Below are 24,566 nucleotides of genomic sequence, written 5' to 3'. Positions count from 1 at the left end.
GCATAATAGAGGCACCTCGTGTTAGCCTTGGCCAAGGTCTCTGGGCTGTCATTCACACTGCCTCGCTGAATTAATTAATTCTGTGAAATAAGTTCAGTGAAATCCATAGAATTTCTGTGAAACATCTGATTGTAAGCTGCACATGACTTTCCATTTAAGGCAATCTGCAATAAGAGACATTCTAGCAGCATGCTAAATTGACCACATTTGGATGTGTTACAAAGGCAGGCTCAGAATGAGCAGCTGCTGCTGAAAAATGTGGTGTGAGCATCATCTCTCCTTGTGTTTCATTTTTTTTGTTCCTGATCTATAAAGTGTGAATAACAGATTTTTGGCTTTTACCTGGATAGTTTGTTCCCACTGTAAGCGGATGGAAATATTTAAAAGTTTCACGCAATATAGTTGAAACCCAGGAAGCTGCAAACAGTGTGTGACATTTCAGTAACAGGAATTTTGGGAAATACCCTGCCCAAAGAACTTGAATGAAGATGAAGGCCCAGCATACCTCTTTGACTACAATCTGGATGTGGACCATGTCGCATAAAGTATCACTGCTAAAACAGAAAATACTCCAGTTAGACTGGAAACTTGTATCTGGATTTCTCTTCTTCAAGGAAGTATCTTTGGGAAGAAAGGGAGATAAACATTTCACAGCTGTCAAATGCCAGTGACATCTATTATTGACAAACCCTGCACTTGTGTTTCCTATCTTGTAAACGTTTACTTCTCTGAATTTTTGCTAGCGGGATTGGCCCCACGCTGTGCTCAACCCATCAGATGCTAGCCCCCACCCCGAGCAGATGGTTACAGCACGTCCTCTCGGGCTGTCTCAGGCCAGCTGAGCACTCCCTGTGCCTGTGCTGACCCAAACATCCTGCACTCCCATCAGCAACAGCAGGGCCACCATCCCAGGTCACTTCTCACAGAGAGGGAAGGAGGCAGGGAGGGAGGGAAGGGGAGCAGGAGGACAGGCTGGCTTTTCCACCTCTGGGAGTAGTACGGTGGCTTTTCAGAGAATGCAGTGAGTGCTTCTGTCAACCTAATATACAGTATTTAAAGAAAAATATGTTGCTTGCAAGATGTGACATCTTAGAATCATTTTGTTATTAAGTGCTAAGCTCGTAAAACCTACCTAAACGCGTGCTTGCAGCACAAAGGGCCTAACTGGATTCAACCCATTTTAAATGAAAATACTGGGGTGTCTGGAATATGCCCTGCGGGCCCTGGCAAGCTGCACCCAAAGCTTCGCTCTGAACGCCTGGAACCTGGAGTCTTTTAGGTACAAGGCAAAAATGTCTGCTTAAGAAATTTTTTGAAGTGTGTGGAGGTGTGGTAGAAGACTTTTCATATGCACAGATGTTTAATTTCCTCTTGGAAAGACATATTTATGACAGCAGGATATTTATACTAGAATATCTACATTAAAAAGCATAGCTCTTTTAAAATTAAATCCAACTACTTAAGTATTTCGTACTGAATGATGGCCACTGATCATGGGTCCTAGGAAACAACAAAACCCAGCGTCTAACCTTGGGTCAGATCCTACTCCTCTTCTGGTTGATGAAAGGCTGCTTGCCACTGGCCTTCAACAGGCACAGTACTGAATAAAAAAATCACTAGACATTAATTTTAAATCTATGCTGTGCCAGATTTTTGAGAATGGTGGTTTTTTTGGTTGTTTTTGGGTGGGTTTTTTAAATTTTGAATTCTTAGAATTATTAAGTGCCTGAATGCACAACAAAGTCAATCAATGATACCTTTAGATATGAAAACATATTCCACAGAGACAGACATATTTAGATGTCTTTTAAAGTCTACTGCTTAAAAAATTTAAATCTTTGTAAGCATACGTATTTTTCCAGTGAACTGAATTAACTTAAGAACCTGGTATGTTTTATTAATAGCTATAAAAAATTAACAGTTGTTTCCTTTCTGTCAAAAAATTATTGTAATTATACAATACTTAAGGCTGTCACTTACAGACACTTCTCACAGGGAAAATAGTATTACAATAAAATGTTTCATTAACTATTAGCGTAATATTCTTTACTAGTTGCACAATGACATGCTTACATTAATAAGCATACCACACTTAACTATATAAATCTTTTTTAGTCAATCAGGAGATTAAAAGATACCAATAATAAACCCAGAGCATTTCTAGGTGATTTGAACATTGAAAACAGTCAAGACGTTCATTGTTCAGTGTCACCATTTGGGAACTGGTGAGTCTAAACCGCATCTCAGAACGGACGCGATTCCACAACTGAACAGAGGGAAAAGTGCATTAGCAATCCTTTACGCCATCTTTAATTCTACCTAGTTTATATATTGATTTTCAAAGCTCTTAAAGTTTTAATCTTTATCATTGTTCTCCTATAATTGTAGAGTTAACTTTGGTGGGCAAAATGTCCACCCTAGAGAGGAAAACGGGCAAATTCAAATTCTGCCTGTCCAGGCCAGTGCTGTACCCTCTGTACATGCCCCTACAAAGCAGAACCAGGCATTGCTCCCACCACAACTAATCAATGTGAAGCAGCAGGAGTTCCTGCCCAGTGACGGACTGAATAACTTGGCCACTAACAATCAAAACACAAAGTTAGAAATACTGTGTAAAACACAACAAGAAAGCAACTTACACTTGGAACTGGATCCTGCAGGAAGACAAAGGTTTGAACATTGGGACTGGCCAAGGACGGGCTGACGGCTCTGGGATTTGTGCGGTGCATTACCCTGGGAACGTCTCCGCACAGATACTCGGATGCAGCCTCTCACACTCCCATGGCCAGCTGTGTCTGGGACACAATGCTGCAGCAGTGAGCTCAACCTCAAGGGAGGAAGGAGAAACTTATATATAGCTGCTGCAGGGATGAGCTGATGGGTGCTTTCAGGAGTCTGTTTCAGCTCCCACTGGCTGGAAAATGCTGATGACATGGAAGTTGAAGGGGCTCAAATCAGTGGGACAATGAAGAACCCTATTCATCACTAAGGCATGCACAAACTGTGCCCCACAACCTAAAAAAAAAAAAACCCACAAAAAAACTTGGCCTGCCAGAAGTTTGGTTTGCGTGTTTTTGTTTGTTTTGGTTTGGGTTTTTTCTCAGATCAAGTACACATTTTTCAAACTCATATGGAACTGATTCAGTACATTGAAGACCGCGCTGTCAAAATCTCACCCACAGCAACTATTATCATTCTATGCAGAAAACAAAAGAAACACAGATTTTATCAACTCTGATATTAGCAATGGCAAAGTCTTATTGTCTTCGCAGAGGCCTTAAGCAATCCAGTACAAATGGGAGCTGAGTAAAGCAATATAGGGCGTTCAGGGCTTGACCTGTGCTTAAAGAGCAGAGTGAATATGGGGACATGAGAGCATGCCACTGCAAAGATCTCTTCGCTGCCACCTTGGATTCACAGTTGCCTGGATCATTCAGAAAGAAACCATTCATCAGAGAGAAGCCCTTTTAATAACCTATGACTGTTTTGATGGTTTTCTCCTACGTAAAATGACATCACATTTCACATCAGTGAAATGACAACCTCAACAAAAAAACCCAGCTGTTTGGCTCCTCAGCTGTTCTGCAGAAACACAGTGCTGCTGTGGATTACAACATACCTGCTTATCTTGTCAAGGAAAGGTACTCCCTCCACCTGGGTGAAGATGCCATCTATATATATATCCTTAGGTTTTCAGCTCGCAGCCCCTTCGGAGCCTCTGTCTGATGGGCAGAGCCATTCCTGACACCAGGCAAGGAGAACTGACCGACCCGGAGCTGCCTTCAGCAACGGGCAGGATGGCAGCTCGGCGAGGTCGGCATCTCCCCAGCCGCAGGGATGAATGGATGCCCAGGGCAGCCCAGGGGAGCCAGCGTGCCTCAGAGATACAGCAGGACAGCACGAGCACACGCAGGGAGTCCCACTGGCATGGTGGCTGTGCGCCCCACAGCCGCGGATGGCAGCTGGGCCCAGGGAGTGACAGGCTCCTGATGGCAGCAGCACGTGTAGCATCTTCATGTGACATCCACAGGTGGGGCGGAGGGGAAAACAGTTTTTATCTGTTGCTATGGAGTCATGATTAGCTTGTGTGTCTTCAGAGCCTGCTGAGGAGAAGTGAAGGCTATTTTCTTAAATAGATGTCATGAAATCAATCCTTGCAGAATTTCTGGAGTCAAAGGCTAAACAGGTTTGCCTGAATACCTTCTGTTACTCGATACACAAATAAATCTAGCCGGGAGACCTAAAATGAGTGTCATTTTTCAGCTGGAGCTGAGCTCAAAAAATTACTCTTTAGTCTCATTTGGAGCTGCTTATGCGCACAGTAACATAACAAAAGTGTGTTAAATAAAATGCAGCCATTATCTTCGCAGAAAATGAGTCTTAGGAAATAAAGCAAAAAAAAAAAACCAAACCACCCCTTATTGTAAAGCATAGTGACTTCAGAAGGAACTTTTCCCTTATTCTCTCCAAATGCTAAAAGAAAACCTGATGTTCCTCTTTTAAAATGTGTCTGCCTCTAGGTCTTTGGCACAGGTTTACTGATGGGAGGGCCGGCAATCTATTTAATGACTGCATTGACGTCAATAGCATAACTGAAATACTTACTAAGATGCATGAGTCCAACTTTCAGGGGGTGTGTGTTTGCAGGCAGGCACAACACACGAAACGGAGTCTCTGCAGGAATGAACTACCCCAGAGGAGCAAGAAACGTCCCCAGCGAGGTCTGGAGCTTTGTCAGCTATGGTTGCTTTTTCTACAGGTAACTTTTAAAGCTCACTTTAAAACGCACTTTCAATTTCTGAAGCAGTAAGAATCACTTGCCCATTCAACAGCCTTAATTTTACTCAGTCATGTCATTAAGCTGGTATCGGTCTGATTTCTTTTACAGTGTTGCTTAGTTTCTAAATAATCTGCATCATTATAGCACCACATCCTTTAAAAACAGTATTTGTACGTAATAATATTTATAGGTAAGTCTACAGCACCACTGAATTCACTGTACACAACCGGTTACTTTTTTAGATCAGCTCTGTCGTGATACACGGTTCCTCTTGCACTCTTGTTAAAAGCCAAAACCACCAGATCTACTCGACTTGTACAATCTTTCTCAAGATCAAAAGGCTGGATCTTCAGCCAAACTCACAGCAGACCAACAGAACTTCAAAATGAATCCTCTGTTTCACACATGCCCAGCGCCATTCTCTGCACACTGAGCAGAGGCAATATTATTCTGCAAGAGCGCTAGCTCCATACTAATCACTTGGGATTTATAGATATTTGTAACCAAGAGCTTACTTTGATGCACGGGGATCGTTAACTCCTACAAAAAGTTGGGACTCTCATTAGCACAAGCACCAGCATTACCCAGCCTTCTGTTTACGCTTTATACAAATGTTTGTGCACGAGTCTGTGTACATCTTACACCCACATAAAAAATGAAAGAGTACAAGTTTTGAGTTCGTGTAAAGGCATGTGAGAAGTGCAGGCAAACGTGCAGATGTACAGGAAAGCAGAGGCTAAGGCACAAGCATGAAAAATACCAATCTTTCACTCCCATCCCCAGAGAGGAATTTTAACAAAGCTTTAATCCCCTGAGCCCTGAAAAGCCTGTGTGTGACATATCCCAAAGCGCTACACCCGCCAAAGACTCGGGTTGCAAAACGAATCAGCTATGTTATATTGCTAGCTATATAATTAATTGTGAGGACAGACTGTAATTATTCAGTGTTGAAAGTATCCAAGGGGCACTTGGTCGCCTGCTCTTAAGGAAAGTTTCTGCAAGCCCCTCGCAGCTCCAGGAAGCACACAACGCTGCCTGACCCCTGACATCACGCTTTGCTCCCGACAGCCATCAGTAACATTTAAATGGAGCAGACGGTCAAGTGAACCAGTGTGGGAAAATACCGTCCATCTGGGTATGGATCTCTCGGCAGCGATGTGCCGCCTCTCCCCGGGACCCCCTGCTCAGCCGGGGAGGCTGCTCACTCCCTGTCATGCCACGACCGGCACGGGGCTTTCTCCACAGTCTCAGGGAGGAGGGGGTTCACATACCGCAGCGCCCACGGGTAACACACAGGCTTCTCCACATGCACTGCAAAGGGAAGGTGACGGCGTGCAGAGCCTACGCTAGTCCACACAAACACCAAGACCAAGTCCGCAACCGCTGTCAAACAGTGGGGGAGAAGCCTTGATACTGGGAGTCTAAGCAAACAGCACTGATACTGTGCTGAGCTGAGAGTAAGAATGTGGTAAAATACAAAAATGTCCTGGGAAAAGTACAAAGGAAACAAAACAGATGGAGAAAAGATTGTACCAAAACGGGTGGAAGAATGAGAGGCTTAGACTGAATGTGGCAACCAGTGCAAGATGATTTAATTCAGAGGGGATTAGGGCCAGTGAAACAAATACATATGGAGGAAGGAACAAAACTAAGCAGGAACTGCCAGACTTGTTGCTGGTTAAAGATTTTATTAGTTGAATCAGTTGGGTAGGAACTAAAGACCTTTCACTGATGCCAGGGGAGAGGAGAGCTGAATCGAGAAGAGAAGGCACTGATGGATTCACTGAGCCCAAGACAGCACCAAGGTCAATGAAAGTAACTGTGGCAGAGGCCACGTTTAAAAAAAAAAGGGGGGGGTAATATGGGGAAGAAACATCAGAAACACTCATATGACAATGCGTTTGTGACAGTGTGTTTATATCACTGTTTCTGTAACTCCAGAGAAGGTAGCTGGGTAGCGTCCATAACCCCGGCCCCGTGCAATCGTGCTCTGCACTGCTATACACTGCTTTGGAACCGCGTGGTCTCCAGTATTCCCATTATCCTTCCCAGCTGGGGAGCGCACGAGCTAATTAAGGATTTATGTACTTTTTGCTACAGTTTCATATTTCCATGTTATGGTTTCTCAGTTAATTCATAAAAGCAATTTTGTTCGTTCCTGTGATCTGCAGTTATAACAAAATAACAGGAAAAATCTGCCACATTTACTTAAGCTGATACCAAGGACAAAACACAGGATGTTCAATACATACTCCTCTTCCTTTTATGGCTGTGGTTATAAGGTTAAGAAAGCTCTGAAATTTAGTGACATCAGTATCAGCTTTGAAAGCACTTTGTCCCATGAAAAACCTGGCCAGAATTTTTTAAACTTTCAAGAAAATGAAAGCAAGCAAGAAAAAGAATTTCATAATTTCGACACAGCTCATTCATTTCACCATGGGCCTGGGTCCTCAGTGATGCAACTCCTTGGGAGTACACTAGCAACAGATTTGGCTCCTCTCACTTTGAAACAACTGACAAATCCTGTAATATTTTAGCTGGAGTAAACAGCTGGCATGTATTACTTCCAGTGCAAATGCGGAATGTAATTTGTCTCCCTCCAGGGTAATTTTATTAATGTATGCTAGTTTGCTTTAAACCCTGAGTTCTGTACTTTTCATAACAAGATATAAATCACTCCACTAATGACAAATAAAAGGAGACTTATATGAGGTGCTCATACTGATGTCAATTGATTGTGGTAAATCTATGAATCAACGTGTGACATGGGAGAGCTAAAATAAAATTCCGAGCTTTGCCGACTAACCAATCTAGAGAATATAAACGCATTTTATTTCAAAACACATTCTTTTATCTAGAAGTATGTAACGCAGCCTAGTCCCAATCAAAACATTACTGCTTCCTTCTCCAAAACTTTCAGGAAAAACACTCTGCGTCCTTTCAGACACAGGAGCCATTGGCACATAACTGGAAGTGTTCTGATAGGAAAAACTCTCCTTCCTTTCATAATTTCCACATCAGAAGCCATCTAGGGGAAAAAAAGCTGTAAACACTGAAAAAAAAAATAATTCCCCTAAAAATCTTTGCTCTTGCTGCATTTAAATGGAAACTTCCTTAGAAAGTAAATGGCCGTAATTGTTTCCTGCCATACTGAAATGAGTTACCACAGGTAACAATGACTGTGAATAGGTAAAGGGAGGCAATCACCACATCGATCAAGGGAACTGCTGTGCAGAATCACCGCAGCTTCCATGGGAAACAAGAAAGGCTCTGCAAGAACCTGGGATGCACTCTGGGCAGCAAAGCGGGGACACTGAATTCAACAAGGGCGGGCAGAAATTCAGAGTGGTCCTGGCTTACATGCTAGAATAGCACAAACCAAGAAAATAAATAACTGCAGGATAGAGGAAGACTGGCATTCTTCACTACATGGCTATTTGCACATGAGCGTGGGCAGAATGTGAGCTGAGGGCACGCAACCTACCACCAGAGCAAGCAGGCAGGTGGCTGGGTGCTGGCCTCACCTGAGAAGAGCGCATCCCTTCTCAGCTACGACTCCAAGCCTTGCAAAGCCCCTGACAATCTGTGAGCATGGCAGCTTTGTCAGGCTGGTTTTCAGAGTCTTCCTTCAACGTGTCCCTTCACAGCAAGCACAGTCCTGACGCTCTCAGCACCGGGGTGCGACAGGATGGCAGATGCAATGTTTTAGGCTGGCCAGGAAGGGAATGCTTCAGCCTAGAAACTAGATCCCGCAAGAGTTGGTAACATCCATCAGCAAATAGAATCTGAAATTGAATTTAGGCAGAGAACCCAAAGTTTTTTCACTAATAATGTCAATATTGGCCTTTTTCATGTAGGAAATAACACAATTTCCTATCAATCTCAAAAATATTTCTTATTCTCATCTACGAACTGTCACAATTTACATAACTTGTGATGATACAACTCACAGGTTTTGTTTCATTTGAAGACTTCACCTGAAGTCAGTTAAGATTCATGGCTAAGAACTCACTTACTTGAGGGGCCACTAATCCAACATACACTTCTCGAATTTTTACAAATCCCACAAGCTGCTGAGCTGCAGTTTTCTTCCACAGTCCTTTTGCTACCAAGTAAAAATGTGCATGCTGAAAATGCATCCAGCACGGCTCATTTCCACATGTGGGCTTATTTTTTTTTTCCACATCTCAGGTAAAATGTTAATATAATTATTTTTAGATATATTCACCCATCCACATATAATTACCAGCACTGAAACATTAAAAACCATGAGTCAGGATCACAAGGCTAAAAATGCTAAGTTGGATTCTTCTCAGTTGCTTTCTTTTTTTGAGCTTTGTAGAGTGAACCAACTTGCTCTACAGTTATGTGTGTCAGACCCTTCAATCAAAAAGGAAGCTTGAAATTTTCATGTAACTCCAGGATTAGAAGCTTGGGTTAGCTAAAAAGTAACAAGTATCCTATGGCTTGTGTTGGAAATACTGTAGAAGAATACCCACAAAGTGTTAAAAAGTTGAAAGCAATCATTTCCACAGAAAGTGTAAAGAAAATTAACCTAACAATTCCTGTAAGGGAATTCTCTCTTCATTATTAGATTCTGTAACTTATACACACAAACCTATGGAAAGCTTATGATTTTTTCCATACAGGCCACAAAATCAAAGTCTTGCTAGAAGAGATTTTTAAATAAGGTGATGAGTTGCATTCCTGCTCGCTCTGACTCGACACTGCTCACATACAGGGAGTGGAAGCAAAGTTTGTGTTGTCCAGTTTTGTTCCCACATCAGAGCTTTCCACATCCCATAAACAAGTTTTGAGGAACCTAATCTGGAAGTGTCCAGGACTATACGTGTCCCCAGACAGTAAATAATACACAGCATGAAAGGAAATGATAGTTTTCCAGGCTTCACACACTGTAAAAATTAAGCTTTACTAGTCCCTCCAAGCACATAATTATTGGAAAGGCTGAGATTAAACCTTATGAATGGGCACTCCTCCAAATCTTATCTTCTTCTCTGTGGGAGTAACCTTTAAATTAGCGCAAGCAGGGCCAGCTGTGTTCCTGAGAGGGGTCCTACAAGCCCTCAGCACTGTGTGGTGTAAAAATAAAGAAACTTGTCATAAGTGAACAGCAGGCTGCCTCTGCTTCCTTTCCTCAGTGCTTCACCCTACCTGAGCAGCCCCCTGCTCCCACCACCTTGCTCCCTGCCTCTGCTTGCTGAGCCCACCCCCTTGCTCTGGCACTCCAGGCAGGCGCTGAGCCCCCACGGGGGTCCCTTGCTCGCCCAGGCTCTAGCACAACCTGTACACAGTGCACTGCCCAGTGCCCTCTGTCCAGAGGCTTTGCTCAGTGCTACTGTCCTCCGCGTTCGCAGTTAAACCCACTTGTGTTTGCTGGGGTCTCTGACCCGGGGTGAGGACAAGGTGACTGAGGTGGAGCGCAGACAGGAAAGAAGATGCGATTAGCCACACTCACTGACTTCTGCTCTCGTTTGATTGCTAAATGTAGATCTCAAAAGACCACAAAGAAACAATGAAACAAAAAAATGCCATTCCAGGGCACCCTAATAAAAGCAGAGGAAGTTTCACCTGAGAAAGGTTTTTGAGATTGCAATTTTTACATAGATCACATGGAAACAAACTGAAATAAACAGGATAAAAAAAAAAAAAGTACAGCTGTGTCTGAGCCTGTTCAAGGCTTGTAGGCTGGGGCTTGTCCAGGCCTGTGCAGCACAGGGACTCAGAAGAATAGCAGTCACTGTGGCCATGACTATCAAACCAAAATCATGTTCATCTTTCATGCTAATATACATGGATAAACCCAAACGCCAAACTATTAAAACAGAGATATTTTGGACCCGATGGTTCTCTCATATTGGTTTTGCACAAGTAACCCAGAAGAAGCTCTATGAGCCCTGAACTGCACCGGGGAGGGGGCAGAAAAGCAGCTGTTGGTAAAACGATGCGCAATAAGCATCACCTGTATTTGGCCTTGTAGGCGATTATCAAAGTCCCACACTTACCTTGCAGGTTCACTCTGGAGACAGGTGGCTGACTCGTTACTGGAGATCTCCTACAGGGGATAAAGAACACTCTGCAAATAGCTATTATTTTATCCTTTCAAACCCTGTTGGCAGTTCAAACTGCCAACTCCCACGATTAAAAATCCTTTTCATACTCACAAAGAAGCCCCAACCACTTTAAAATGATTTTAACAAACGGTTATCAACAGTTAACAAAGATAAACAGTTAACAAACCGTATCAACGTATCTGTTAGGATAACTCAAAGATGTACATCCCCTGGCTAGGCACACACACGTGCTGGAAAGAAGGCATGCCAAGAGAGATGTGCCATCATCTCACACTGCCTTTGCAATTTTCTGCTCAAAATATGCCTGGAAGTCAGCAAAGGCTGGTCTGTGTGGCTGAAGGGGGTCCCCCAGAATCAACGCTTTCTCCTGAAAAGCTTTTTTTTCTTACAAGGTCTGGACTGGAGCTTGGAGTAATCTCAAATACCACACCAGTGTGCAGGCTGCAAGGCAATGCCATAGGTAAGGTGAGAAATGAAAGGCTTTAGAGCCTACAATTAACAGTTTGAATTTCACCTGGAAACAAGTAAGGAGATGCTGCAGTCGCTAGTGCAAGCTCTAAAACAGCTGAAGGACATTTTGTTTGACTAGGAGCAACAATTTCATCAGAAAAGTCTGGATTTCAGAAGGACCAAAAGATATTTGAAAACCTGATTCAAGTCAAGCAAACAGGGTCTGACTGGAAAAAGGCTGCAGTATTTGTCCAAATGTCAAAATATTTCATTGTGAGATTTGCCAAATAAAACTGTTAATTTTTCAAGTTGAAACCATGATTTACTCAGGCAAAAAGAGGCTTCTTTTTTAAGGAAGTTAAAAAGAGTTGACACCAAAATCAAGACACTTCATTTTGGATTGAATGCAGTATTTCTGGCTGACCAAAACTGAAACTTTGGGCTTTTGCTTCCCTAAGAAGTTTCTGATACATTTTAACTGAAGCCAGATTTCCCCACACTCTCTCTTAGCCAACCTCCTAACCCCAATTTTTTAAGTCAGCGACTGAACTGAAACATCCATTATTTGCCAGTTCTCCTTTGAAGCTAAAATCAAAGCAAGTGAGCGGCTCAATTCTGCTGCAATTGTAGCTCCAGGGGGTTCTTCAGAAGTGCTCCAGGAAGGCCTCGCTAACCAGGTAAGATCTGCGTTAAGAGTAACACAGCTACAGTCCTGCTTCAACCCCTTGGCCCCAGCCTCCCGATCTGCCGGCACTGCTCCAGAGCCTGCTCCTGTGCAGGGGGCTCCCCTGGTGCAGCACCCGCCTGCCAGCTGGGATTTCAAAGGCTCAGCTTTTCTGGAGGGAGCTACAGGACCCAGATTCTTTGAAGGGTTCAGCACAGGGCACACATGTTGGATGCCAACTTCTCTGAAAATCTGCCCTGACCTGCCGCTGCTGAGCCTTTGAAAAGCCAGATCTTGAAATCTCTAAAAAACAGAAACTCCCCAATAGGGACACCACACTTCCAGTATCTGGGGAGGCGTGCTCCAGGTATCTCCAAATCCTGCACTGAGTTGCACAGACATGCCTTCGGGGAGGCGGGGAGGGATGAAGTAGTGTTCGGGAAGGTATTCCCCACTGCAGTGCCTGAAAAGGGAACAGCGCTGCTCCCAGCATCCTTGAATTATGTCCTGGCCATGCCCATCCTGGTTACTGCAGCAGCCATGGCACAGGCAACAGAGACCCAGAGATCTGGGGTCTGACAGCACTGACCCTTCTTAGCCACCACCACACTTCAGCATACATGGCTTCGCTTCCTGATCCTTCTCTCTTGCTGGTGGGAATTAGGAGTAGGCGCCGGATGCTTTCTGACTGTGTCCTGGGCCACATCTGCCAAACACAGGCACTCCGAAACCATTAATCATACTCTCCTCTTTTCCAATCAGGAAACTGCCTCAAAACCCCTGACGTTGAAGTCCAAAAAATATGACTTCTAGTTGTTTTTTTTTCCTCCAGCCCTTAACATTCATATTTTCCAGCATTTCTGTAAATATGTGGGACAGCATCCTCTTTTTCTTTCTCGGGCCAGGAGGGGTGGAGGAGGAGGAATAAGCGAGGGGAGAGGAGGGGCTAAAGAAACACTGAGATTCTCATGATCCCCAGAGCAGAAGTTTAAGTAAAATACCACATATCATGAGACATATGATAAAATCATGAGCTGGCAGCACGGCTGTAACCCAGCAGAGCTGTCTGGAAACTGTGCGGGAAGCTCCGCAGTGCCTGGAAGCACATTTTGCCACGGACTTGGATGTTTGGTATATAATGGTTTAAACATTTAATGACTTTTACTTTGGCTGGGCAAATGACTTTATACCTCAATCAAATCTGGGAATGTTTTCAAAAGGACACTGCAAGATGCCTGTGTGTCCTACAGGTTACGCCCTCGCTTCCTTCCGGCCCCGTCCAATTTCAGATTCCTCATTAGGAACTGCTGAAATGCTCGAGCTGTTCAAAAAAGCAAAGCTTAAAAAAAGGAATCTATTTCAGCCATCTCTTTTGCTATTAACCTCCATCTTGGAATGTGGTGGCTCCTTCCCATCAAAATTTGCAAACACAAATCAATGGGAGGAAAGCCTCGCGCCTGGATAAAATGCTGGGCTTTATGTAAAACACAAGGTTGCACTGGAAGGCAGAAAGCAGAGCCTGCGGTGGGCACCCAGGCAAGGCCACGCATGCAGCAGTGCAGCAAGCCTGTGGCATCCCACCGGCATGCGCTTCTGCAGCTCATCCTTCCCCTCAGGAGCCAGCGGGACATGGGAGCCACCAGCGCCTGCCCGTCCCGGGGTGGGATGGGTGGGTGCGTGACCGACGTCACCAGGAATGAATGATGCTGGTTTCATGCAAAACAGCTCTCTTGGGGCAAAACAGGCCAGAAAGTGACGATGCCCGGCTCATTATAAATAGCTAAGGGGAAACAGTGGCTCTGGACAAAGGCCTAAAAAGGTTTGTTTAGTTTCTCCTGTTCAGCAGGTATAAAGCCCAACACTCTCCCCCTCGGTTCAGTGCATTGCCTTCCCGGTTCAGCGCCAGGACCGAGCGAAACGGAGCGCTGTGGGCCCGCTGGGCGGCAGGCAGCCCCCCCAGCACAGCTGCTGGGCACTGCTGCCCGCCCCGCCCGGAAACCCCCACCTCCTGCTGGGGCCTCCCCTCGGCGCCCACCCTCTGGCCCTGACCGCCTCTCTGGTGAAATATGGGTGGCGAGGCCAGGCAGCTGGACCCCTAACGAAGGCCTGGGGCGGCCACGGCGGCACAGGGAGGCAGGTGTCACACCACGGCAGCCCCTGCCCGAGCAGGCACACACCGCCGCCCCCACGGCGGGCCGCCCCCGGCCCTGCAGCCCGGCGCCACGAGCGAGCGGCAGGGCCGCGCTCTGGCGCCCCCTGGCGTCCCGCGCAAGAGGCGCGGCGGCCCCTCAGGCGGCGCGGCCGCAACCCGGCGGCGGGCGCCGAGCAGCGGCTCCCGGGGCTCCCGGGGCTCCCTGGCCCCTGCCAGGCCCTCCTCGGGCCCCCGCTGCCTGCCAGCCGCCAGGCGATGGAAAGCGCCACACTTACTTGTTGGAGGTGCCGTGCAAATTGGTAAGGAGCGTGAAGTTGTTCCTCACACTTCGTAGACTGGCCAGCACCTACGAGACAGGCAAAATGGGAGACATTACCTTCTCCACTTGAGGGGTTTGTTGGGGTTTTTTTGTAATTTGAGAGGCTGACAGGCTGCCAACTCACCTGGGCGAAAGGTGTGACAATCAGGTCGTCCCCATGCCTAAGAAAAAATGGAGAAACTGTGTAAATTCACCTCAGGCAGGGCATCACTCACTGCCGAGAAAGCACGTTTTATAGAGGGAGTTTTTCCTCAGACAAAAAAACCCAACCAGCATTAACCCATGCGGCGTTTGTTTAACACTACATAAAATCTTGTTCGTAACAGAAAGCTCTCGCAAAACAACCCGGCTGGAGCGGCTGTTCGGGTTGGCAACACCAGGCAATAAAAGCCAGGAAATTCAGAAGTTAAGGCAACACGCTCACACCGTGGTGGAAAAAAACCCGTAACGGTCCAGGGAAAGGTCAGCTTTGAATTTCCTGGCTTTTGTTGATCTCTGTCACAGTCTTTAATGTTATTCAGATACTGGGTTTTGTCTGGCTGTTTTCATCATGGAAGATCTGAGCAGAAGTTCTGAGCAAAATACATCGTCACCATCAGTAAGAGGGATTTTTTTGGCGATACGATATGTAGCACTGGCGCGTATATGAAAAATCCAGTATGACTGACTGGAGACATGGCAGGGCAGAGCTATTGCTGTGCAGCACAGCCCTGACAGCGGCTGGAAGCAGGGCAATGCAGCGTGGCTGCTAGCAGGCTCCATCCCTTGGTGTCCTGGTACGGTGCGCACCAGGGGCACAGAGCGACGGCAGGAGAGCAGGCAGGGCTGCAGGCAGGAGAGAGGGGGCATGCCTGCGGGCAGGAGAGCAGGAATGGCTGCAGGCAGCAGGGGAGGCATGGCTGCAGGCAGGAGAGCAGGACAGTTGCAGGTAGGACAGCAGGAATGGCTACAGGCAGGAGGGCAGGAATGGCTACAGGCAGAGGAGAGGAAGCAAGGCTGCCAGCAAGAGAGCAGGCATGGCTGCAGGCAGGACAGCAGGCATGGCTGCAGGCTGCCATAGGCACCTCTAGATTCTAGACAATACCCTTCAAAGGGGTATTCTCCCTGGCTGTGCTGCCACAGAGCACGTCCACTTGCCCAGACTCAGGTATCAGTGCTACTAAGTCGACATTTTAATTAAAGTTGTCTCAACACTGATGTCAAAACCAGGTCAGGAGATGCTGGCTCCTCCAAGAGCCATGGGAGCTTTTACGCCTGCAGTAAACGGACCCCTCTAACTGCAGGCAGCTATGAAGCTGGGGGAAATCAGGGTGGCGGGCAGAGCTGGACAGGGCTCTCCCCATGCCAGCACAGCTTTCTCCTCCAGCACACTGCTGGGAACACAGGGCAACTGTCAAGATCCACCATTTACACAAAACATGGCATTTTCATAATTTGGAGTGGTTACTTTGTCTCTGGTAAATATTTACTAAATGTTAACCAACATGGATGGACATTCCCTTTCAGAAGAATTCTCCTCATGGATCTCGCTAATATTTAGATTTAGGACAAAACTTGTAGGCCTTCTGTAACAGTTAAACTTTTTTTTATGAGGACTTCTTTTATAGCTTAATGGTCACTTTAAAACTTTAAACTGTGCCTTTTAAAATAAAGGGCTGCAAATCCAGGACACTCATTTAAGCTCCATGCTTTGTGTTGTATTGATCCTCTCAAGCTTAACCATCTGTCTCAGCTTTCTGCTCGGTTGTAGTGAACAACCCATGACAGAAAACAGGATAGAGAAGAGTAATACTGTAAATGTAAGTACAGTATATTTCTATTGCCCAGGTTAATGGAGCATTAACTACTTAAGAAAAAGCAGAGATCATGTTAACCAGGCTCTGAGAATGTATGGTGAGAGTGCAACGGAGAAAAGAGTGCAAGCAAGCCAAGCACTGGAGCGTCAGGGTTCTCCTGTCTGCAGGTCCAACGGTGGCCTGGGCAGCTCACAGCAGTCTCTACCCTGAGCACAGCCCGGGCTTTACCCTGCAGTTTGCTGCAAGCGCTTCGTACCCCTAACACTAATTCCCACGTGAAGAACTAGTACCAAGAAAGGTAACATGCAAAATTTCTCTGTTATTTCAGGATATGAATTTGAAAGCTCTTCTGCTAGATTACAGAGAAAAGGGGAATATTTTTGAGGATGGCATGGGGGAGAGGGAAGTCATGCCTTGGCAGACCATAAAAGCACCCATCTTGGGCACGCAGGCTATGAAATGTGAGTACCACCTACAGGCTCCTCTTAACAGAGCTCTGAGGATTACAGGAGGCCACATAAAGCTCTTAGTTACTGTAAAATATGATGTGAGTGGAATTTATGCTTACTGTTCACTTGGGAGAGAAGAGTTCCTGGACATCGTCTTTGGTGATAAGTCATAGTCACTGTCGGATCTGTACAGGAACGACTCCCTGCGCTGGCTGTGGCCCGGGAACGTCGTGTGCAATACGAGTCCTGATGAGGAGCTGGCCTGTGGGTCCAGTGGGCTGCGACCTGGTGACGGGCCATTTTCCACATCGAAGCTGTGAACAAAACACATACTGTGTGTCACGCGCGTCTGTCAAAATATGTTTTTCAGTGCATGTGTCATGTTTGCATTGCCCACACCATGTCATTTGATCAGTACAGGAGACGCAGGGCTACATTTACTGGAGCCTCTCGCTGGTGTGTTTTTATTGTATGCAAGCAGGACTCTGCATTACGATAAAACATTTACCCCCGAGGCTTCCTTCCTGACTACATCTGCTCAGTCTTCCTTCAGCCTGAATTTCTCTAAGCTCAGCACAGCTCCTGTCACTCTCAGCATGAACATGCAGCAGTTAAACACTGCTACCAGGCTCTGCAGCCCTCCTCATGCCAGCCCCATGGCCATAGTGTTTGCACAAGTCAGGGGGTTTGATTTGCCAAACCTCACTCCAAGCCTTACAAGTGTAACAGGGACTAGAGAAGCTATGACATGCCACTGTCCTCCAGCCAAGCCCTGTCCCCATCCACTCTGGAAGCAAATTTTTGAAATCCTGCAAGATTGGCAAGGACTTGGCAGTTGTGTGAGCTGGATGTTCGAGTCTCTTTTCAGCCATAGTTCACATCTTAGCCATTCAAGAGATTAGTTCATCAGTTTCAAATAGCCGGGCTGCAAAATGAAAGACCATTTTAAAAAAATTCAAAAAGCCCCAAACCTTCTGTCACCATTTCCATTATACACCCACTTTCTTACGGTTTCGTAACTTGGCTGCTGCAACTTGTGGCTGAAGTCACCCTGGACACTTCAGCAAGTGACACCCCTCATAAACCCTGAAAATAAGAAGGTTGGCCTCTTTTGCTTGGGCATTCAGATCTGATATAAATACCATATGTGTGACCATGTTCCAGCTCAGCCAAGTGAAGTACAGCTGCATTCAGCATGAATTTTCTTGCCTTTGGAAGTCTGAGGCTTCATTTCACTTGCAGCGGGAGCTGAGATCTCACTCTAACCAGGGCATGTGCTTCTCCCCATTCCTGATGTTCTCCCAATTTATTTCCCCCACTGGGCAGGTGCTTAGACCCTGGCCATGGCACCAAGCTGCAATCTCGGCTGTGCATTTCTCTGTCCCTCCTTGCTCCTGCCTGACCCCACTCTTTAAGTCAAAAGATCCCCTGAACACAGTGGCAGGGAAGACCCTGTCTCTCTCCGCTCTGCAGAGCACACAGCATGCTTTTAACTACCCTGTGAGGAGGCAGACAAAATATACACATTAAAAGAGCAAAACTTCTGGCAGATCTGAAAGTAAGTAATGCACATAATTGTGAAAAAAATACAGGAGCGTGTGTCTAGTTGCAAAATGTATTGGCTTATTCTCCTTCTGTATGGAGTCCATACATACACACAGAGATTTAATACAGGTCGATCAAGGGATGAATGAGAAGGGGAAAACAAACACTAAACACCACAGAAGGGAATCACTAGTAGAGAAGTCTTGGAGAAAACCACTGACATGACGGTGCCATCGCTGAACTTGACCTACATTATTTAGAGATGAGGCCGGAGAGAATGAAAGACGAAGCAGGCTCAGAACAAAGGCAGCCTGCTCGAACAGTGACCTGACACCTCGAAGCATTAAGGCCACCTACCTCCCGACCAGGAAATCTGATTAAAATCCAAATTTTATGGCATAGCCTGTCTGTGGTTCTCTGGGCATTGGCAGGAAGGATGCAGAGCAGAGGACAAACCCTCTCACCACTGAACACCCAGGCACCAACTACAACCTCAGGTTTTGCAGAAGCATTTCAGGTTCCTGTATAATAAAACTGAACATCTTTCCTGGAGAAGCACCAAGCTGCAGTGTGACACCAAACTGCTTCCAGCAATGCAGGAGTGGGACACAGGAGCTGCACTGGAAGCAGCAGTGGTGGTGAAATGTAGGCTGCATGCCCTGATGTGGCAGCTCCTGATGTGAGCTGCTTCCTGGCATACACCAACTATTTCGTATGAACAACCACCAATGAATTACTGAACAATTTATCAAGTATCAGTAATAACACACCGTGTGTGAGAGACTGCACGCTTTGCTTAAGCAGTGATATTTATAACATAAATGTCTATTTACGGTTGTGTATCCACTTGGGAGGGAGTGGGTGCTGAGCGAGTTACTTTTGATGTCTCCAGAAACTACTTACTGGAGTGGAGCAATAAAAGACTATGTGTCCTGGCAGTTACTGTGTTCCTCGTGGCTGCAGATAGAGGGCAACTACTTTGGTCTCATGCCATTTGGTCTCACATATGGCTCCTCAAGAATTAAAAAATGCATGAGAACATACATTTAATTAGTGCAATCAAAAAATCACAAGCACCACTGCAAAGATTTTTAGATTCTTTGGAAATCCAAAGGCAGGGCACCAGTATAATACAGAACACACTGAAGGAGACTCCTACATCTACTGTGCCTCACTGTACTGTTTACTTACCTGACTGCTTAAGTACATCTTGAAACTGGTAATGGCTCAATTAATATTCTTTTCTTTTGCTCTTTATATTCTGCTGTTTTACCAATGACAGCCTGAGTACACTTTATTTGTACCCACAAAGTAATCAACGGAACAAACTCAGCTCTGTAACTATGGCGTCTACAAACAACAGCCAGCTGATAGTTAATCCGTACCTATTCAGAAAATTAACCTTGATTACTCAAAACAATTTATTGCAAAATCTTCAACTGAGAACATTTAGTTTACTGACACAAATGGAAATACAGCAATGAACTAAACCTGAGTGCTCAGCTGAGCACAGCTGCTTCTGGCTCTTTGATACTCTATCCGCTGCTTGCCCATAGACCTTAGCAATTGGCTTGCGAGAAAAAGTTAACACACAAGGTTTAAAAAGTGTGTAAGCAGAGGAACAAGTTTAGTAAGAGGGGAACTATCCACCAAAGATCTGGTTTTGCATGGCTTACGGTAGCATGGCTTCTATGCCTTGAGGTAGGTGGAAGATACTCAAATCCTCTTCCTTTCCCCTCTTTTAACATAAAAAAACCCCCTCACTGCTAGCCTAGGCCTATTCTGAGTCACTCATGCAGAAATTCCCACCTAAGCCCGAGGGATTTTCAGTATTTTCAGAGGATGTGAACAGTTACATAGCCGGAGGTGTTAAGAAGGACCTGACACTCTGTGACCTGGGTTAAAGGTGGAGGTTAAGCCTTGGCAAAGGCAGAGCTCCCCAGGAAACAGTTCCCTGAACCGTGAAGGTTTTGCAGATTTCTACAGCACTTGCAGCTCTTGATGAGCTGGAGACATTCAGGCTGCGTTAGTGAGAAGCCCGGCACAGTTGACGCCCAGCTCGGAGTGCCGTGGCTGCTTGGAAGCTGGAGCCACCCTGCTTGCACGCAGCCAGCTCCTGGCTGCACACTGCCTGTGCTTCCCGTACCAGCGCCTGGGATGCTGCAGCATAGATCACGCAGTTAATCCAGCTGGAAAGGCGTTTTTATTTCTTTCCGCAAGTTCAGCCTGCAGCCATGCCGGCCCCCTCATCTGGCTCCTCTTCCTTGGGCCTGATCCAGCACTCAGCCAACCATGTGCTCAGCCATTAAATCAACAGAAAATTCCCCCCCAAAAGTGAGGGTGAACAAGGAGTTTGTAGCTCTCTCTACCAAGTGTCCTGTTTTATGCATTTTTAAGTGTCTATTTTGAACAGGCACTCCCAGTGGTACAGGTGGGTGGGCAAGGTGTTCACCAGGATGGCCAAACCCGGGTCCAAGTCTCTGCTGTCATGGCTTTTTAACAGTTACAAGAAGTCAAATATGGGAAACTGTTTCCCCCAGATGACCCAACATCAGGAGAATGTGGCTCGAGATATGTAGAGCAAGAGTTTAACCTTGTGTTTTTCAAATCTCTGCTGTACACTAAGTTCAACAGTTGCTTTTGGTCTATACAACAGCCCATCTAGAATTGTGTCCTGAGGGAAAAAACATCTCCCAAAGAAACATTTGCTGAAATTGTCAAGAACTGCAATTAGATTGTAAAGTTGCCCTCTCAGGGCTGCATTTCCCACTAATTTTTTTCATTACAAGTTAACTGATGAACTCTGCTGGAAAAACTTAATCACCAAAGAATACTCTGCAGATTGTAAGGGCCCTCTCCAAAGTCTGCAGCACCCCACAGTCTTTGCCTAAGTGGAACATAAAGCTGCATTTGTCTCGTTAAACATAAGGATGGCAAAGCACAAAGCACCCACTGCTACAATAGCCTAGAGAAAAAATGCCAAAATTTGCTTGCAGTTTACCTTCGAGCAACAGCGCTTGCAGTCAAGACACCCCATTTGTGAAACAACCTTTGGGACCGGAGCACTGAAGCAGTGGTGGCAAGTGCCAGAGGTAAAAAATCAGGGGACACCTGATCTGTTATTCTATGGTTGTTCCTCACCCCATGTCCAAACCAAGGCTGGATGAAGTATCTTTGGCCCAGGGCACAGTCCTCAACCATGATGTACTGCTTCTTTCCCCTAACCTCCCACGCCGCCCCCAGGGGCAGTTCTGCATGAGCACGTGTATGCTTACTGCACTCAGGCCTGAGCAGGCACTGTTGAGACTTAAAATTGCGTTACCTCAACACATAGCTCACAGACTTGCTATCTGAGGTCCCTATAAATCCTTCAAGGTAAGCTACATAAATACCTGTCCCCTGTAGGAGATCTCCTCTCTAAAAAGCATGCCTTGCTCTATGGTCTTAGGAGCTCCAGCGCACTGAGCTGGCACTGTTCCCTGCCTGCCTCCAACTTGTGTTACCAGGTTTCTTCAGCCAACTTTTCCAAGCGCCGTGACAATCTCAGGGAGTGACGGCTGTCTCGAGGCCACCAAGGGCTTCCAAGAAGTTGAGTCCACTTGAACAGAGACAAAAACCGGCTCCACAGGACGAAAGGTGACAGCATCCATATGGGATGGGCATTAGTTAACCACTGACACAAATCAGTGGTGCAATCCCTATGCCAGAAAATAATTGCAAATCAAAGAATTGACATCAATCTGTTGAGACAAAAACAAGTCTCCTGAGGCCCTTCTGTTTTTAATGCCAGATTCAGGAGCACACAATTCATGAGTACACGTGAGTGGCACCCCTGAGGACAGCATATTCTCAGGGTTACAGACCACCAGCAGAAACCCAGCAGCAGATGAAGAGGGGGACTGGGGGGCCAGAGAAAGCCACAAATCCCAGTGTGAGCCAAAGGGACCAGCAGACCCACCAACCAACCCCCAACGTGGCAAGTGCACAGCCAGCGCAGCAAAGGCAAAGAGAGCAATGGCAGGGGCAGCACCACAGCCCAGCGAGTCCCCACTCTCAGCACTGCAGAACTGGGAAGGAAGGTGGCCTGTCCCCTGGCTTTCTCTCCAGAGCCAGGCTAGTTAAACTCAACATCCAGGCTCTCCGCTTACTGGGTTGGATGAGAGGAAAGCTGGTGGTGGTGGAGGAGAGGAGGTGGCAGGGTCGGCAGTGTGAGGAGCAGGGTGGCTGCAGAGCAGTGCTCAGTAGGGAGGACAGTGCAAGCGACGGGGCAGCAGCAGCTCCATCTCCTTTGTCCCTCTGCATTTTTTAATAAACCAAGGTCTTAATGAAGTGAAGAGCAAAGAAGACAGCAGGTGGCAGGAGTTAGCTGTAGCTGGCTCTGACAAGCAGCTAAGGAGGGGGCACTTGCTTTGGACCTGTGGAAAGATGTGATTATAACACCGCAAAGAACAAATAAGCAACATCAAGCCAGCAGAAATCATGCTCAACTGTAAAACACAATGAGATTTCATGAGTCAGTCTGCAAAACAAAGAAAATTAATAAAAGCAACCCCCAACTGTCCAAATTCTGCAGTTTTACAGTAACAACTACAATTTCTCTACATTAAAAACTCCTGCAGTCTTCTATCACAAGCAGAAAATCCAACCAAGCCTCTGTAGACAGTTGGATCCCTGCCGTAGGACTCTCCATCGCCCTCCAGCCATCTTTGCCCCCACCCAGCGATGGGGCCAGCTCCCTCCAGCATCCATGAGGACGCATCAGACCAGTCCTATATCAATCCTAAACCAGCCCCGCTCCTTCCCACAGCACAGCATCACCCTCACATGAAAGCACTGCAGCTGACCAAAGACGCCACCTCCAACTAATCCAACAATTCAGGCTTTTGAGCTCTTTGATCTACCTCTGCAAGGGGGTCTTGGCACAAAACTTTTTGGTGGAGTAGCAATATGGAAGAGACAGCATCGGGAGCGCATTGCCCCTGGATTAGCATTGCCCGCCAGCAGTCTTGGAACGTGGTAAGATTTGGAATAAAAACTGAAAAATAGGACTGTGCTATGATTTTGATGTATTCCAGAGTCATTTGAATAGTCATTGCAAGTCAAATCGTTACCATGAGAGCTACACAGCCCCACAGTTTGCTTCTAGATCTGTAATGTAAACCACACAGACAGGCACATTTAAGTCTATCAAACCAGGCAGGCTTGTGTATTTTTTGTTTATGTTACGAATTTACACTTTTCCTGAGGATGACAGCACTGGCTCTACAAGTAGAGGGCTTACCATCTGCTTTGCCTTCCCAGACTCATTCCTGAGGGCATTACTCCCGATCTTCTACGTACGGTACCACCTTTACTATGGTATCAAATATGTTTCCAAAATACAGGATTTCAGGAAGTTTGGGCAGACTCTGCTAATTATAAAGATCCCCTTGTGATCATTAGAGCCCTGTTTCTCACCATGACATTCAGCTGGATTTTTAACACCATTAGCAAGGAAAAATGCTGTTTCTTACACCTTCAGATCTGTACAGATGCAACTGCTTCTCACTGCTATCTAATTTTGTGCACCTGTTTCCCATTACCAGAACAGCTTGCTGTTTTTTCGAAACAACCTTTCATGCAGAAAGGTCTGTGCTTGAAACCATCGGCACCTAATGAAACAGGATCGGACACGCAGCGGGTGTGCCAGAGCTGAGCGCACTGACAGCCGATGCAGATGCCCTAGCATGGGCACAAGGCTCCGTGAGCCTGACTGCTCTCAGTCAGAATTTTTTTTTCCCCTTCCTGACCTTCTCCCACCAAGGAGAACACCTTGTTGCTCTCAGGGGCCTCTCAAAAGTGTTCAAAACCCTCTGCTAGGCTTGTCCCTCATGTGACTCCCAACTCTTTTTTATCTCCAGAGCCTAAATGCCCATGCCTCCCGACATGCAGCCACCAAGCCCTTGCAGTCCCCCCCCCAGCACTGTCTATCACAGCTGCCTGGCACAGAAAACTCAGCAGCACTTACTGAAGTGTTTGTAATGTAAACTGTCATTTGCTGCTAAACATGTTATTAAGCCTCTGCGTGTATCACAAAGCAAAAATATATGTTTATTTGACTTTGTTATCTCTGAGTATATAAGTTCACTCTTCCTAGTGGCTTTCTTGTTCAACGGGTGCAATGGGGGCAGAATAACCAGAGCCCCCTGCCACGGCCCACAGCCTGCCTGCTGCCGCAGAAGATGGGGCCAGGAATTAGCTTGCCTTGTGCTTACAAACTGCTTTGAATCGCAGTTTGCCTGATTCCAGCCCTGGTGTCCAAGGCAGACCTGAGAGCTAG

General features: G+C 46.2%; 1 protein-coding gene across 3 annotated transcripts in view; it reads right to left on the bottom strand.

Annotated features, from left to right (window-relative positions):
• PDE4B (phosphodiesterase 4B) overlaps positions 1 to 24,566 on the bottom strand; it is a 216,467-nt gene that overhangs the window by 43,915 nt on the left and 147,986 nt on the right. For all 3 annotated transcript variants that reach the window (XM_055724489.1, XM_055724490.1, XM_055724491.1), the window contains 4 exons: positions 16,822 to 17,016; positions 14,582 to 14,618; positions 14,414 to 14,484; positions 10,804 to 10,853 (listed from right to left, as the gene is read on the bottom strand). In XM_055724489.1, coding sequence (XP_055580464.1) covers positions 10,804 to 10,853; positions 14,414 to 14,484; positions 14,582 to 14,618; positions 16,822 to 17,016 — 353 coding nt within the window. The remainder of the gene's footprint in view (positions 1 to 10,803; positions 10,854 to 14,413; positions 14,485 to 14,581; positions 14,619 to 16,821; positions 17,017 to 24,566) is intronic.

This window comes from Falco cherrug, chromosome 12, assembly GCF_023634085.1.
Source record: "Falco cherrug isolate bFalChe1 chromosome 12, bFalChe1.pri, whole genome shotgun sequence".
Classification (NCBI taxonomy): domain Eukaryota; kingdom Metazoa; phylum Chordata; class Aves; order Falconiformes; family Falconidae; genus Falco; species Falco cherrug.
This window is presented reverse-complemented; position numbering and strand designations above follow the sequence as displayed.